This window comes from Silurus meridionalis, chromosome 27 (assembly GCF_014805685.1).
Source record: "Silurus meridionalis isolate SWU-2019-XX chromosome 27, ASM1480568v1, whole genome shotgun sequence".
In the NCBI taxonomy this organism is placed as follows: domain Eukaryota; kingdom Metazoa; phylum Chordata; class Actinopteri; order Siluriformes; family Siluridae; genus Silurus; species Silurus meridionalis.
Genome location: NC_060910.1, coordinates 8,443,152 through 8,460,083, shown reverse-complemented (window position 1 = coordinate 8,460,083; position 16,932 = coordinate 8,443,152). Strand labels below are relative to the sequence as shown.

At 35.6% G+C, this 16,932-nt stretch overlaps 1 protein-coding gene across 1 annotated transcript in view; it reads left to right on the top strand.

Moving 5' to 3' along the window:
- adgrv1 (adhesion G protein-coupled receptor V1) overlaps positions 1–16,932 on the top strand; it is a 108,204-nt gene that overhangs the window by 61,538 nt on the left and 29,734 nt on the right. Inside the window, 1 exon segment of the mRNA XM_046841787.1 lies at positions 91–191. Within this exon segment, the coding sequence (XP_046697743.1) occupies positions 91–191 (101 nt within the window).

Below are 16,932 nucleotides of genomic sequence, written 5' to 3'. Positions count from 1 at the left end.
AAATTGTTTAATTGGCCTCTTTTTTCATTATAAAAATTGCAAATGTGCTCTGTTTGAAATATGTTGTGTCTCCCTGGGTTGTGTTTACAGGCTTTGCCTTGGCCATCATATCTCATGTGCTGTGCTCCAGATTCCCTATGTTTGCTGCCAAACTGCTCACACACATGATGGTGGCCTGCTTAGGGACACAGGTAGGGCAAATTTTTAAATCAACAAACTCTTTTTAAAAAGTCCCTTTAGTAAAGTCTGCACTTTTGTGACAGGCTCTTTCTTCTATCTGTAAAAGGGTCTATTTTTGCAGGTGAAAAACATAACTTAGACTGTATTTTCCTGCTTTTGCCCAGCTGCTAGTCTCATGGTCGTGAATGAACTCATCTATACCGTTGTGGGTGGTGGCGTCTCATTAGAAATTTGCTGACGCCGATATTTTAAAAATCCACTTCTGGTCAAAATTGCAGAACTTTACTCTTTTAGGGCATCTTTTTAACACAAACAGAAGGTCCATTTTCAGCACTGAATTTTGTATATGTATTATATATTGTTTTGGAACAGCTGTCTTTTCTAGTCATATGTGGTTCTTGTGTTGCACAATGATGTCTTTGAATGTGGTTGCATTAAATTCTCCCTTCACTTGAACTGAGATCCAAACCTGTTCCTGTATAATAATGCCCTTGTGTACAAAGTAATCTTCATTAAGATGTGGTTTATATGGGTTGGAGTTCAAGATATTGAGTGGCCTGATATTGAGCTCTGACCTTATCCCAATTAAATGCTTTTGAGATGAATTAAAAGGGATGAATAATAGCAAATAGGGAATAAATATGGAATGGGGTGTTCATAAAGAGCATACACGTGTCCACAAACTTTTGTCCATACGAGGACAGCAGAATTTAGAGGGGAAAAAACACTGTTCCTTATCTGTAAATTAGATTTTTATGAGTTACCTTGTTTCTGCCTTATAAAGAGTGATGAGCCATAGGTATAGTGGGTTTTTTTTTAGCAAACATTTGCTCCTTTTTTCTATATTGGGCCAAATGACTGCATATATTCTTAGTTTCTAACATTCTACATATTTGTGCCTCACATGGCTGTAATATGAGATGGCATTCAAGCCCAGTGGACTAATTTTCTCTTTAGTTCTGCAGGTTAATTGATTGCAGAATAATTAAAATAAGATAAGGTTATGTAGAAAGCTATAAGAATGTGGTGTAGAACCATGTAGTCTACATTTTCTAAAGCCATGCAGCCCAAGTGATCCTTGCATGCCTCTTTTCTCCACGCTTCTAATGTCCGTTCATAGAAAGATGTTTCTTGGAATTACATGATAACAGCTTGGATGAACACATCTAAATAAGACCGTATGGGCTACCAGGGTGACAACCCAGCTATCTCCAGTCTCCCTTCCCCATAAAACCAGAGGAAAATGAGGAGGGGCAAGTGGCTAGTGGACTGATGCTTGCGAACAGGTGACCTTCAACAGAGTGGGAATTTTCCACTGGCCTTGAATTAGTATTGTGAAGCCGAATAACATGAAGATGCTCACGGCCTAAGCAGGTCTCCAAAAACCTGTATGCATTCTGTCATTCATTAAGTGTTTTTGCTTTTTCTCTCTTGTCACGACTGCTTTGAATGGAAAATTCCATGCCGGGCTGTTTCGAGTGGCTTACAGTGACAGGCTGAAACTTGACTGTCTTTCCTGTTTGTCCTGTCAGTTTTAATGCTTTTTTAATGTAGTTCGAACGAGGAAAAAAAGGTTACACTTTCTGTGATGCGCAGATTTGTAAATCATTATAACTGTGGCTATATTTCTTTGTAAGTTGAAAATTATTCCTCATAAACATTTTATAAACTTATAATGGCTCATGCCACTTGAAGAATTTAATAATGAGTTTTAGGTTTTTATCATTTTTAATGCATATTACAGTTATATTTATACATTTATAATTATTCAAAAGTTATGAATCTCGTATGAATAGTGCCACTGTTACAGTTATCATGAAAGCACTTATTAGCATATTATTAGAGCTTTATAAGACATTATTAGAGGGTATAAAAATGTTTACAAGTTACAAAAACTTCTAAGCACATTTTTAATTATTTATTATTCACACAAAAATGTTTAAAAACATTATTTAAAAGTGAAATTCTGTTTACCATTTCCTTTTTTTATTTTGGATTTGCACTTTGTACTTATCTGCAAAGATTTGGCTATTTATAGTACAGAATTTTATTGGTTTATCTGTAAATCAACAATAATGTGGCATTTGGCTGCTCAGTTGTTTTCTTGGCCAGCTCTGTCATTGAATAATTGGTTTTTGTATGCCCAAGCTAACTGGATTTTTAGATTTGAATCTAGATTTGTAACTTTTCAGCATGAGACCAGAGAAGTAAAAGCACCAGTAAAGCAGAAAAAATATGGAAATAAAAAAAAAAAAAACTTTGGTACTTCACTACTGATGAGGGAAATACTTTTAGGCAGGAAAAATTCCAGATGTCAAAAGTTATGCAAAGAAGATTAGCGCAGTATACTGTAAACATAGAGACTAGTAAAGCTAAAATCCAAAAAGACTAGGTTACATAATGCCATATAGCCCATTCTAGAGTGTTAGAATGAGAAAGATGTGTAGAGAAAAGCAACTGGTCATGAACCAAAAGGTTGCTGGGGACTGTTCATGATCCAAATCGTATTTGTTAAATGTGCAGGAAAATGTATAAATGCATTTTTCTTACAGAAAAAATTCAGGATGGAAACAAAACAAAAATGTTTATTATTCAGGTAAATACTTTACAATTCCTCACAGAGGTTTAGGTAAGAAACTAACACAGTGAATAGCAACAGCAGTAACCTTTTAATGCTTAAGGTTAATGATCAGTTTATAGAGAGTTTAATCTCCTTAACTTCACCGAATACATCTCCACATGCATTACCTCTAGAAACTATAGATTTATTATTGAGAAGTAAAACCATTGCAAACAGAGATCCATTGGGGGACTTTCTTTGCTTACTTTGTTTGAGTTGTAGGGGTGGACAGGACAATGAATGAAAGGAATGGGGAATTGTTTTACATGAAACATACTCAATGGCCACCAAGACCTTGTTTTATAACAAATATCTGAATTAGTAATTATTCTTATTAATTATATACTAAATTGAATACATTTTTGACAAGATGGCAACAGGTGTACAAAACTATTTTTATTGCTGAGACTAGTAGACAAAAAGAGAGATCACAGGGTGTATAATGTCTATTAGGGCTGAAACTATTCAGCCCTACTATAAATGTGGAATATGCACAAAATGGGGCACAAAATGGGGCTGGAAACGTGCGTACGGCACTTTTCACGCAAAGGTTGTGCGCGTTATCTGTGTCGACGAGGAGAAGATTAAGGCTAAAAAGAACACAGCAGAAAGTTTCCAAAGCATTTCAAACTAAAACAGAAAGAAAATATGCCCATACGGTGCGTTTTTTTCATTTTGTGAAGTAATTTGAAATAGATTTTTAGCAATTTTTGTTGATTTATATATTTGTATTTGCATTTTTATGTAATATGGCAATTAAATGCACTGAATGGGTTTAGTTTCACAGACTGCAAATTCAGCAAAAATAAAAGTAAATCATTCTAAAATGGAAAGAAATTACTTGTTTTTTTTAAGAGACCCGTCTTATTTTGTATTGCTTCTTATACATTTACTCGATTAATCGGTAGAAAATCAGTAGAATACTGGATTACTAAAATAATCGATAGCTGCAGCCCTTCTGTCTACACATCAAAAATGCATGTGAAATATTGTTTTTTTTGTTGCCTGCCTTTTGGTTTTGATTTGAGGTTTTCTGTTTTGGGTTGCGTTTTCTTTGCTGAACATTTTGTTGAAACCAGTAACTGCTGGCTAATGATATTACCTTAAACATAGTTAATGATATTGCCTAAAAGATGTTTTTCAACTCTCAACTCCGTATAATGGAGGTACTTTAAAACTAAAGACTAATGCCTGGAGCATAAGTTATAGTGATAGCCTCCTGACTTTATTCATTACTAATTTTGCTCTTCATCATCAAAACTAATAGTCACTGGTTGCTGCTACATGCGAGATTAAATTCTCCCTTACTTTATAATTATTTTCTGCTTTTGAATGATGAACCTTTTAGAAAGAGAATGTTAGCAGCCGAGAAAAAAACTAACTGCAGCACAAAGTATTAAGCATTCCCACTCTTTATGGGTAGCCGGTTCGGTGCTTGCTGAGTTTTTCCTGCAATAATGAGCAATTGGAAAGTACTGCACATTGTTTCCAGACTGCTGTATCATCTGATGCTGCAACGACATCAACCCTGCCACTTAGCTTAGAGCTTATCTTTTCCCGTGCTTTTGATTACTCACTACTGGCGCTCTGTGTGAGGAGAAAGTTTATTAGCTTTCACATTTATCTGTTCCTGTTATCACCTGACCTTAGATTCAACCTACACGATTCATGCATCGCTTTCTGTCAACTGTTATCTGATTGCGATGATTTCTTTGAAATCCGTGCTATGGCAGATAGTAGCATGGACACATTATCATAGCTGTGCAATTTGGCTGCTGGCCAAGCATTGATCTACATTAGGTACACAGGTGATAAACAGGGGGCAAAAGTGGGTTACCTAAAAAAAAACTATATCAGCTGGAAGGGTCAAGCCACCTGTTTTTCCTTCTGTCCTTCCTCTCACAACTAAAGATTGTAGTGAGTGGAAATTTACCCAGTGAAGCTCACCTGGCTTTGTGTGTCATCATGGCTAGGGCTCTTCACATGAGCGGCAATAATACATTTAACTAGGGCAATTAGCTAGCAGGGCCTGGGCAATAAAAAGGCCTTTAGCTTCAAATGTATGCAGGCTGCACTCAGTGACAGTGCAAGGTATAGAGCTACACGAACACACAGTGACATAAACATGTAAAATGTAGTAACATAAACAGGTGCAGTACGTGTGCGCGTGTGCGCGTGTGTGTGTGTGTGTTTATTCAAAAAGAAATTTAAGCCTTTCTTCTTTTTGAAACTAAAAAACACGTTGCTTCTCAGCACCTTGGAGATTATTTGAGGTCCAGGGTTATTTTATGTTAACAACATAAACTTCTTAACTCCTACATGACAGAAATTTGTATAGAGTTTTCCAGAGTTTTATAAACATAGCAGCTACCTGCGAGTGCACAAAGGCAAATATTTACATGATGATTCTGTATAGCCAATATGTGCTGTACATAGTTTTTTCACTTTTATACAGGGTGGAATAGACACCAGTACAATCAATGCATTAAGGAAACTAACATATAAACATTACCAAAGACTTTATTACTTTAATAAGCTGATAAACTTTAAGCTAAACTTCTGTTAATTTGTGTTTAAACAAATATATAAATTAGATGTAATCAGATGCCACATAATGCAAGTCTTAACAGATAGACTTCTTGTATGGCATGTGTGTGTGTAATATAATAAACGAAATATCTGAAATAAAAAGTATATGGAATTATGTGGTAAACAATAAAGTGTTAATATGTTTATAGCTACACTAATATCTCTATGTGGTAGAAGTTCAGTGGGGCTGAGATTTGGTGACTGTGAAGGTTGTAGCATATTATTATTTTAAATCTTGTAAAGATTTCAGTGATTGTGTTCTTTAAATAAGAATGTTGCCATACTGAAGGTCAACACCACCATCTATTCATTGTAGACTAAAGGTGATCACTTAACATTGATTTGCAGTGACAGTTCTGTATAAGCAATGCAAAGCTAAAAGATTAGAATTTAGTTTGTAAATGTAGGTCAGTGCTTCTGATAGTGTTTAGGCCAGCAGAGGAGGCTTTGTTGGCCCTGACCGCCCAATACAGTACAAAATTAAAAGACCTGAAACAACACATATGCATACATATTCAGACCCTTTGCAACAACACTGGAAAATTAGCTCAGCTGCCTCCTAATTCTCTTGGAAAGGATTGTTGCAAGGCACAAATCTGGGGACAGCTGAAGGCGTCTGAATACTTTCTGAATGCACTATGTGTGTGTGTGTGTGTGTGTGTGTGTGTGTGTGTGTGTGTGTGTGTAGAAACAAGTATGGAATTATGTGGTAAACAATAGTGTTAATATGCGTAGATTAAGCATTAATAAAGCATTAGATTGATATATATATATATATATATATATATATATATATATATATATATATATATATATATATATATATATATATATATATATATATATATATAATATATATATATATATATATATATATATATATAGTATTATATATAGTATTGATATAAGTATATATATATATATATATATATATATATATATATATATATATATATATAAAATCAATCTACGGCTTTATTAACGCTTAATCTACGATATTAACGCTTTATTGTATACCAATATATATATATATATATATATATATATATATATATATATATATATATATATATATATATATATATATATATATATATATATATATAAACATATGTGTATGAACATGTATATGTACTGTATATGTTCATATGTGTATATAAGAGAGAAGAGAACAGAAGAGAGAGCGCTACATAATATAAATCTTATTTGCCAGCAGCAGATGTAGGTTTTAAATGTAGATACTTATTTAATATGCTGGAATAGCATAAAGCAAGATGATAAAAAGACCAAACCATATACCTGTTTTATTAACAGTAACAAAACTTTTCTGAGAGATTCCTTCCTGGCCTTATTATTGGAAACAGGAAACAGCTTTAAGGAGTGACCAGAATAAACACTAGGCTTTTTTAAAAGTACACTATATGCTCATGTCTTACAGGAAGTGAAAGTATTATTGTCATGGAAGAAACTGTTTTGTTTATAGCATGTAAACGTGCTGTTCATCAATAAGAGGTAAACATAAAAGTTTGAAATCTGCTGACACAAGTGAGCGAGTCTATCCTGACTGCACATTTACCGTACTATCCAGCCCTTAATGACGTCAAGGGTGGTAACAGAGAGAGAGATTGAGAGGGAGGGAGGATGTGTGAGAATGCCAAGACAAGGAAAAGCAGTCCAAGTTTGTACGTCCACATCCCGGCCTCTCTTCCTTTGCTTTTACTGAGATGTGTGTGAGTGTGGGTATGTGTGTCACATACACTCCCACACTCACACAAACATTCGGCAAGTGAATCCAAACAGCTCGTTGGTCCCACGACTCAATCAGATTAGGCAACAAAGACCGAGCTGGGATGCCAAATCAAACATAATAATTTTCTCCTAAACTAATGCTTGTTCATTTGATGGAAACCATTTGATTGCTCTTTATATATAGATTTATTCAGTCTCCTTTAAACTAGTCAAAATTTCAAACCTTTTATTCCTTTCTGTTAGTAAAAATTTGATGCACACAGTTCAGGTCAAGGCCTTGCTGCTCCAGATCATGGCAAACCTCGAGCTAATTGGTAACCCCAGTTCGGCACCAACATGATCTTCCCCCAGGGTTGAGGGGCCATTAAAGGATGGGTAACGTTACCCCTTGCGTTGCTCGGCCCAGTTCAGTGCCTGACATCAGCTGGGCAGAGTGCTTTCTGATATCATCTTGCACAAAGTAACCGAGAAAGAACACAGGAAATAGAAATAGAGGATCTTATCTAACTGCCTTTTTACACCGACTATCAAAACACACAGAAGAGTCATACTGTAAACTTGAGCTTTTAAGGTTTTCCTATGATGATCAAACTGGTTGTTGCATAACAGTGAATGTGTGCATGACACAACAACACATTTAGCAACCTCCAATAAAACATGACGCTGAAGAAATCTTTATCCTCTTATACAGTGTAGTGTCCGCATTGTTCTTATATACATCAGTCATTTAGAAACCTTCACGGAGCATTGTAACTTAGCAAGTGTTTTGCTGTTGCTTCTATAGTGTAATATAAATGTTCATATATTTTATGGTGCTTTGCTATAGCTCTGGTTCTTCAGAGATTTCAAAGTCACAATACCAGATCCTTTTAAAAAAATGCAGATGACATTTAAATTCTGTTCAGGGTTAGATCTAGCATCTCAACATGCATTTAGTTTGATTCTTTAATTTATTTATACTCTATTTTAGACCTTTAGGTACCGCCTAAAGATCATGGTAGAAGACTATTAGTTTCCATATCGGACATTTGTTTCACAACATTCCGGTTAGTGATTTTTGAAAGACAGCTTAAAGGAAAAATCCACTCTGAATGACTTAATGAAATAATAATATTTATCATTATAAATATCCAAAATATATTTTGAAATAAAATTCCAAGCTGACATTATTAGAAATCTGCACAAGTGGTGTCAGAGTGGTATTCAAAAAATTACGTCTGTTATATCAGAAATGCAAAATCTACTAACAAATCAGCACCAGAATCTCCAAGCACAGTGCAGATATTCCAATATAAACATGTTTATTTTGTTTAAGGATGAAACCTTCCTTCAAGCTAGCTGCCAGTCATATACAGCCCCTTCCAACCAGGTGAAGTTGAAATGACAAATCAATGGATAAACTTCCTTTTTCTGATTGGCTGCATGTTGCTGATTTACATAGTGTTTCCACATTTCAACAAATAATACAAAAAAATGCTGTAAACTGAATTGACTGACCTGCTTTTCACTCATGTAAATCAAACTTGGAAACAGGAAATACTACGCTAGAATGCAAATAGGAAAGTTCACTAATATCATGAGCTCACTGATTCATTTGTAACAATATAAAAAGATTTTTTATAACACAATGTATATCAGTCTCTTTTGCAGTTTTGCTGTTCAAACCTACTATCTGTGTTATTTAATATGCTAACCTTTACTCTTCAGACCTACTTTCTGTGTTTTTCAATAGAGAAATGAGGGTATGTTTGACAGCAAACATTGACATGCAATTTATGAACTGTAGTCCATGTGTATGAATTCTAGAGCTCTGAAGTTTCAGACCAACTCTGCCTTCAATGCATTTGGCCAACAAGCAACAAACTCAAAAATGGACCACGAAGAACCTTGAACTCATGTAAAGAGTTTTGCAAATAAGAGCAAAAAAAGAAATGATCTGACCTTTAACACAATTCTCTTTGCTCCAATTGCATATTAACAAGGTTTAGCTCAGGTTCTAGTGTTATGAATTTGAGTTTTCATTTCTTTTTTCTGACAAATGCTATTTTTTTGCTGTTTTATCCTCCCTAATAATAGCTTTAAGGTAGCAAATGTTTAATTTACACTATGGATCTTTCAATCCAATCCCTGTATTGTGTATATAAAGTTTGTCACACCTCTGCAAGCCAGTTTTGTGGAAATTCCCCTGATCTCCTGCAGATATAAATTAGAGATCATTTCTTAGTCATATACATCAGTGCTTTTTTTTTTTTTCCACACACCATCGCAAATATTTCTGGTCTATATTATGCAGGCTGACCATACAGCTTTCTCTTTGTCTTTTCTTTTCACTTGTTAGTATAGCTCATCACTCGTTTATCAGACGTCTGTATAGAATGCATTGGCTGAATTATTTTTGGAAATTCCTAGACTGAACTTTGGATGGTAAAAAGGAACAAAAGTCCAGCTTCACCTCAAAGGGCAGCCCATGTCAGTTGATTGCACGTGGCCTTATGCCAATTAAACTCAGCTGAGTGAATGTGACTTATTTATGCAGGAGCGCATACCACACATCGTCTGTTCTGAAACTGTAACACATTTACCTAGATCTGATTAACCATCACAGTAGAAAATCATCTGTATAAATGCATTAGGTTATCCAAACTTACTGACTGGAATAAAATTTAGCCTAGTGGCTGTTTAAAGTCCACAGATTTGGAGAATGTGAACTGCGTGCTTATTCAACCGTCTGACTCGAATTATAGCAAATTAGAAAAGAAATTTTAAAAATGAATCTTAGGCCAGAGTGTGCAGGAAGTGCACAATTGTATGCAAGGTGCGCTTAAAGACATGGCGAGTGAAAGCATAATTAATTCATTTCATTAAACTCTGTGGCTATTTTGGGATACTTTTCACTTTTTTTCATGACCACTTGGTACTTTATTTAGTTTCTATGGGCAGCCAATGCTCTGATAGTTGTTTGTCATGTTGCTAGCAAGTAGTCTAGATTTTCAATGTTGAGCTTTTCGGTATATTTTTTCTCAAGTTATATGAGAGCATCTGTAGGGGTCGCTCTTTAGCCACACTCATCACCAAAGCACATTGGGTTCAACCAAAGGTGTTTTTGCTGATCTGTCCCAAAACAAACTCCACTGTTTGGAATTCATTACTTGGAGTCAAATAATCCTCCAATCTTGTATGTCATCTAACCATTAATGAACTTTTAATGCAGAATCATAGTAACAAGCAGTGATCAAACTGATCGAGGGTCACATGGCGGGTTTCAGATGATTCTATAGAGATGGCATGCAAAAGGTTGTAAGGGGTTATTACATAGCTTTTCTGAGAATACCAAGCTTAATAGCTTTGGGTCTGTAACAGCTGTGTGTGTTATAACTTAGACTGATTGAACTGAGCCAAATGGTTGAGAACGAACGCTGTTTTGAACGCTTTTTTTTACGGTTTTATCTTTAAATTAGAGCAGAATATGTTTTGCCAGTAATTATTGTTCTACCATGTTTTGTATTTTAGCCTGACAATTTTAGCTACCATGCATTCAGTCTAAATAAGTGGTCAATAAGGTAAACTAATACTTTGTGTAATTATGTAGATGTGTCACATAATCAAATGTGATGCAAAACAGTCAAGGTTCTGATGGGGGTTTCATTTTTATGGTGATTTTGAAGTTTAAAGGCTTTTTTGTGTAAAGAGTTTGTATGTTTTATTGCCACATGGACAGCATAAGCAGGTCTACAGTGTATGCAGTGAATGCATGCATTCCCATGGACGCCTCTTTTCGATTTTAATTGCTGTTCACTAAGTTTTCTGTGAATGCCACTTAATTGGTGTTAGTGATAAAAGCATGTAATGGCAGCAAACTACATTGGGTATATAGTACCTAGCATTGCTTCGAGGTTATCAGGGCAGCTAACTGCCTATTTGATTATAGTTGGTGAGTCAATATTTTCTGATGGGTTTAACCATCTGTTAACGTTAATACTTACTTTGTTTTGCATTTCCTTCAAGTTAAAAACACACAGGGAGAAAATGACTTGGGAGCTAAACATGTACTGTTCAGGCTAATATGTAACTTGCTTAAATAGTTGATGCAGTGAAGCGTTTGCTAATGAGACATTTATTTATCATTCATGGAAGGAGTCTCCAGTGTTAGCACTGGGAACTGTTAGAGCTATTATAAGAAAAAAAATAAATTGAATCTTTTAAATTTATGATACAAGTAAGGTTTGGGGACAGTTCAGGGTGTTTAAGTAAAGTGACAAGAAGCTTGTTAATGCCATGGAAAAGTAAAATAGGGACTGGTGGGCACACAATTACAGTAGTTACAATGTTACTTGATGATAAGAAAACAGTTGCTATGGTATAAGAGGAATAAAACACTTCAGGATTTGCTGCTATAGAAAAATAATTCTACCAGCCATATAACGAACAGTTGCTGTAGGTGTCATTCAGGAGAATAAACTTGCAGTACCTCCTCTGAGTGCTGTTTACACTGGTAACAGTACAGTGGACATTTGCTGACATTTGCCAGTTGATTCTCCAAGAATTTCTGGAACCAATCCATTTTTTTTTTTTTTTGCCATACCAAGTCGCTAAAATTGCATAATACCTAGAGAAAGTCTTTTGGAATCATTTAGCACATTTGTTTTGGTGTGAAATGCTGGATTTAAAGGTGCAGTCAACAGTTTGTAATATTTTGCATCATTAAACAAAGTTCTTGTATTATAGCACATGTGATTGAAATATTCAAATTTGAAGGCAAAAACAACATGAAGCTGTTAGTAAGGTACTATCTATCTATCTATCTATCTATCTATCTATCTATCTATCTATCTATCTATCTATCCATCTATCCATCTATCTATCTATCTATCTATCTATCTATCTATCTATCTATCTATCTATCTATCTGTTGCTCCAAAACCTCCATTAGGTGTTTAATTCAGGGACGTGTGAGGGCCATATTATTCAAAGTATGAAATTTTCATCATCATCCTTTTTACAATGCTCACGCTAACCTGAAACCACCTGAACAACTATAATTATAATGTTTCTTTTTGGCGGAGAACCTCCGAATCATGTTTCATACACCCACTCTTATTAACTCAGTCATCACAATCAAGAGACCAATTTCTTGGGAATTCATTTCCACTACCTGTGCCCACACGTACACAAATCTAAACACAAGTGTGTATGAGAGCTGCCTTATCCCACAACTACTGGAAATTAGAAGCCTTAGTTCTCCCATTAGACCTGAAATATAGTTATAAGTCAGTTGGTAATAGCATGTGAAGTAATGTAGGATGGGTTAAGACTTGGTGAGAGACTGAGTAGAGGGACATGAAGAAATTAAATTAATTGATGTGCATATGTAGGTGACAGAATATTGATGAATGCAAAATCCTTTAGGCATAGGTCAGTGAGCTACGTGCGGCACACTCAGCTTCTCTCACAGAACAAAAGCGGCCGAGGAAACACCCACGATGCTGCCGAGGCTGGAACCAGCTAGTTCAGACCGGTATCTGTTAGGGGAGGAGGAGGAAAGGGGGTAGTGTGAGTGAGAGAGAGAGAGAGAGAGAGAGAGAGAGAGAGAGAGAGAGAGAGAGAAAGTCTGGCAGGGTGCTATACTCTCACTGATGTCATCTTACAGGCCGATACTATTAATAGTCTAGCATTAAAGCTGCATCAGCAGTGGACCAGTCGTCTTGTTATGATTATGCAGTGAACTGATACTGCGGAATTACTGCAATAGTACATGTCTGATGTGGTTAGTTAATAGCTGTGGTAAATAGCTGTTGTATTGTGCTAGACTGTCTAATATTATGGTGTATATTGGAGTCTTGTTTCCTCATTAAAATCAATGTTGTTTTTTAAATCATGTTTTCTACCTAGACTAAGTACAACTAGTCTCTGGCTGATGAAACATATACTATAACACGGTTTGTGTTTATTTCTTGAGTCTTTTTTGAGCCTAATTTAACCTGAGAAAAGAAAAAGAGAGAAGTGAAAATTGCTCTGTGAAGAAAAATGGCGACACTTGAATCAAACGCAATGGCCTTGGGTGCTTAATGACAAACACACATGCTTTCCTGTCTTCTACACAGGAAACCACCAGGACATCTCTTCTTCCTGAGGGAAGAAAACAGACATAAGTATGACTGCTGTGATATTATTATCACAGTGGGTGTGGGTGCAGAGGATGGCATTTCACTTTTCAGTAAAAAATGTAAGAAAGGCTTTGCAGCTCTCTAACACTAAAGGATAGCTGTTTTTCATTATTCTTATGCATCTCACTAATGGAAAAAAAACAATTATTAAATATGTGTTCTGTGTGATTAAAATGTACTGAACTGTAGTGTAGTCAACTACAACTGACTGTGATTTTATCTTGGGATCTCACTTCCATGGCTACCACCATCTTACAAAAACGTTAGTTTGTTAGCTGCTCATCAAGCATATTCCATGCGAGACACTGTCATAAAATTAAGCACTGTCTTGTTTATTCTCTTCTTATTTTGTGCAACCCTAAGGTTGGATGTTTTTACAGCCACAATACCTCATATTTTGCCTACTTAAGCTTCTATGATTGCAAGAAACAAATTTAAATACACATGTCCATATTTGCTTATGAATGAAGAGAAAATGTGAATAATGAGAAAATATTTCTGTACATTCACCAGGTGGGTGACGGTTCTGATTGTTAGTTTTGTTTAGAACAGAAATGTTAATTGACTATTGGTTTCTACCAGGGTTCCCAAGGCTGTGTTTTTCTTTAGGCAGAATTGGGTGTCATTTGGTGGTGTGTGTTTTGGTGTGAGAATTAGTGTTTGAGCCTTGTGCATCTGTAAATTATTATCATTAATTACATCATTCTGAATGAATAAGCATTTATTTTGGTATATGTAATGTGGGTATGTGGGCTATATATGCAAACGTGTGTATAAATTATACGTTCTTTAGCACCTTTTGCAGACTTGATTTGGGAGTTACATACAGGATCAGGTTTAAAGTTCTTTAATTGGGCTTTTTTCTTTCTATTAAGCAAGTCTGGAATGGCTATTAGGAGGAATTTATGGCCTGACAACCCTGTCAGTAACTCTTTTCTCAGACTGGTTTTACTGGTGCAGAAATAAATGATCACAAATCATCTTTGCAATACTATAAACTTTATTATAATGTTTGTGTGTATAGTAAAATGTCTTCCTCATTCACCTCACAATCTACCTGTCTAAGAGATCAGGGTGGAAACTCGCCTGAGGGTACAGACGCCCGACTCTTTTCACAGCTGTAAGTGGGGGGGAGGTGCTCCTGTGACAACCACAACAATCATGACCAGAGGAAAAACAAAAGGAGTGAACGTGTTCTAAATTTAGCAACCCCTGCCTGAAGTGCTTTATGATTCATATAGCTAGTTACGCTAATTTATCCATTTAAAAGGTTATACAGGATTCATCGACAGATTCACGGATCATGTGACAAAATGGAAATTAAAACTCACAAGATAAATGTGCCAGAGTTCCAAAGAATTTGGGTTCGTGATGGTGATAAAGGCTGCCTCATTTATCTAATGTTTCAATGTTGCAGGATAAACAACCGCGCCTCCACCACAATCTGGCTTGAACCTGCAGTATCTGGCTTTTAGCCGTGTAGTCATCCTGTCTAGTCCCTGTCATCTATACGTCAGTCACAGCTAAGGGTCTGTAATGAATGAACTTGGCTATTTTAAGCCTGCATGGCTTCTGTCCTTTTCACTCAGCTTGTATCTTTGGAGACTGCTTCTCAGCTCATCATAGATCAGATTAATGGGAATGAGAATGCCTTGAAACTTGCTGTTCCTTTTAAAACATTAAAAGGAGAAGTTGCCTTAAGTTTTACCTTCATTAAAAAAAAGTTACCTGAAGTACTTGAACTTGAAGTAATTGTAAGACAAATGTGAAAAAGCCATGGCTCTAAAGAATTAGTAATGATCTTGATTGCATCCCTCAGCTTTTACTAATGAATGTTTTCTGTCACTAAGTTTCCTGTGTCACTATGTCCTTCTAGCAGAGAGCCTGGTTTGTCTTTTTGAGGCTGATAATAGTGATCTGAGAAGGACTGTAAATGATGAGTCATCTTTCAGTGCCTTCCTTTAAGAATCACCATCACATTTACAGTGAGGAAACATCACAAGACTAAAACCCACCTTCAGAATTCGTTGAACTTTATCTGAGAAGACTTAGACACAAATAAGAGCCCAACATTGTTCAGTCTAGTTTAGAAGGTTTTTATTAAGATCTAATAAAGTGGCTAAGTTACATGTAAAATTTATTCTATAATGAATGGTGATTCATATTGATATATGCTGGCTCATACAATTTTGTGAATTTTATAGACTGCTTATAGAATATTGTGAATAAAGCATTAAAAAGTATCTTCACACTCTATCTGTGTTATCATGCTGTCCATGTAATGAAATCCAGGCCTGGGTCATCTAATCTCTTATCTATGGTCTGCCATTAGGCCTCAGGGATCGACTGTTCTAGGTTTTGGAAATTAAAGGTATGTGACATTGTATAATGGAGCATTCCAGCATCTGGATACACCATTTCTCATTCAGTTCCAGAAATCATATCTGTTGTGTGGCTTGGTGGCTTTCTTATTTAATTTTGTATTATTTCATGTCACTCAAAGTCCAAGTACAGTGTACAAATGAAAGGGTACAGAACCTGCAGTTCTACAATAAACTAAAATGTGATAACACAGATGTAAAAACTTGTATGCAGCTAACATTATAGTTAACATAATGTTATTGTTCTCCATAGCAAGTGCATTAATATTTATACCACTGTGTTATTGACGGATAAAATTAGAAAGCTTGTAATCATGTAAAATAATAAATTACACTATGCCACCTTCTGTCAGATCAAAGCTGGTATGGGTTTTATCTGTTTCTTTTCCTGCAAAACCATTTACTAACGGTTTACTAACGGTCTCTTGATAGAGACAAAACCAGTAGGTAACATGAAGACTGTGAGAAGGGAAGAGTTACAGGGGATCGGAAATGCCACAGGATAGGAAAAATTAATAATTTTTGCCTAATTAATCATTCATGTCATGTATATTTCAAGTATCATGTATACTTTGGTATACATGATACATGCATACAAAGGATATTGCATGTGGATTAATCCAGGCTACCTCATACTTTGATCTCTACTGTCTTGCCACTGAGTTTTCCCTGTTGTCCCGTTCATTACATAGAGTGTTTGGATCAATCCTTAGCCAGAGAGCGAGCCAGAAAGGTCATTAGGTGAATAAGGAGCTGCTTCCCACCAAACAGAAGCTAATGTTACTGCTGTAATCAATTCAGTGAATCTGAGAAATATAAAGCAGAAGGTTAGTCAGAGTTTTCATTCACTGCAGCAGCTCTCTGGGGAGCACTGGGTTGGCACAAACATGTTTTGCACTTTAGCCTGTGCCATGGAACTTGTCTTCAAAGGCTGTTTAAATAACACAGGACACAATGCTTTTTCATCTGCTTTACTATAAGTACTACAATATTCATTACAGCAACATTATTTGTCATTTAAATTTCCTTAAATAATTTGTATTTATCTTAAGCCCAGAATTTTTGTTCGTAATGAAAGATGGCATCCAGAATGAAATCATAACACATTTTTTATTTTAAACCAAAAATTTTGAAATAGCATTGTTCTTACCAAAATGAAAGCAAGTCCAGAATTTATTTTTTATATCCATTGATTTAAAAACAGAGATGGTATTAGTGACAGAGGAGTGCTTAAAAAGAGCAAGTGCTA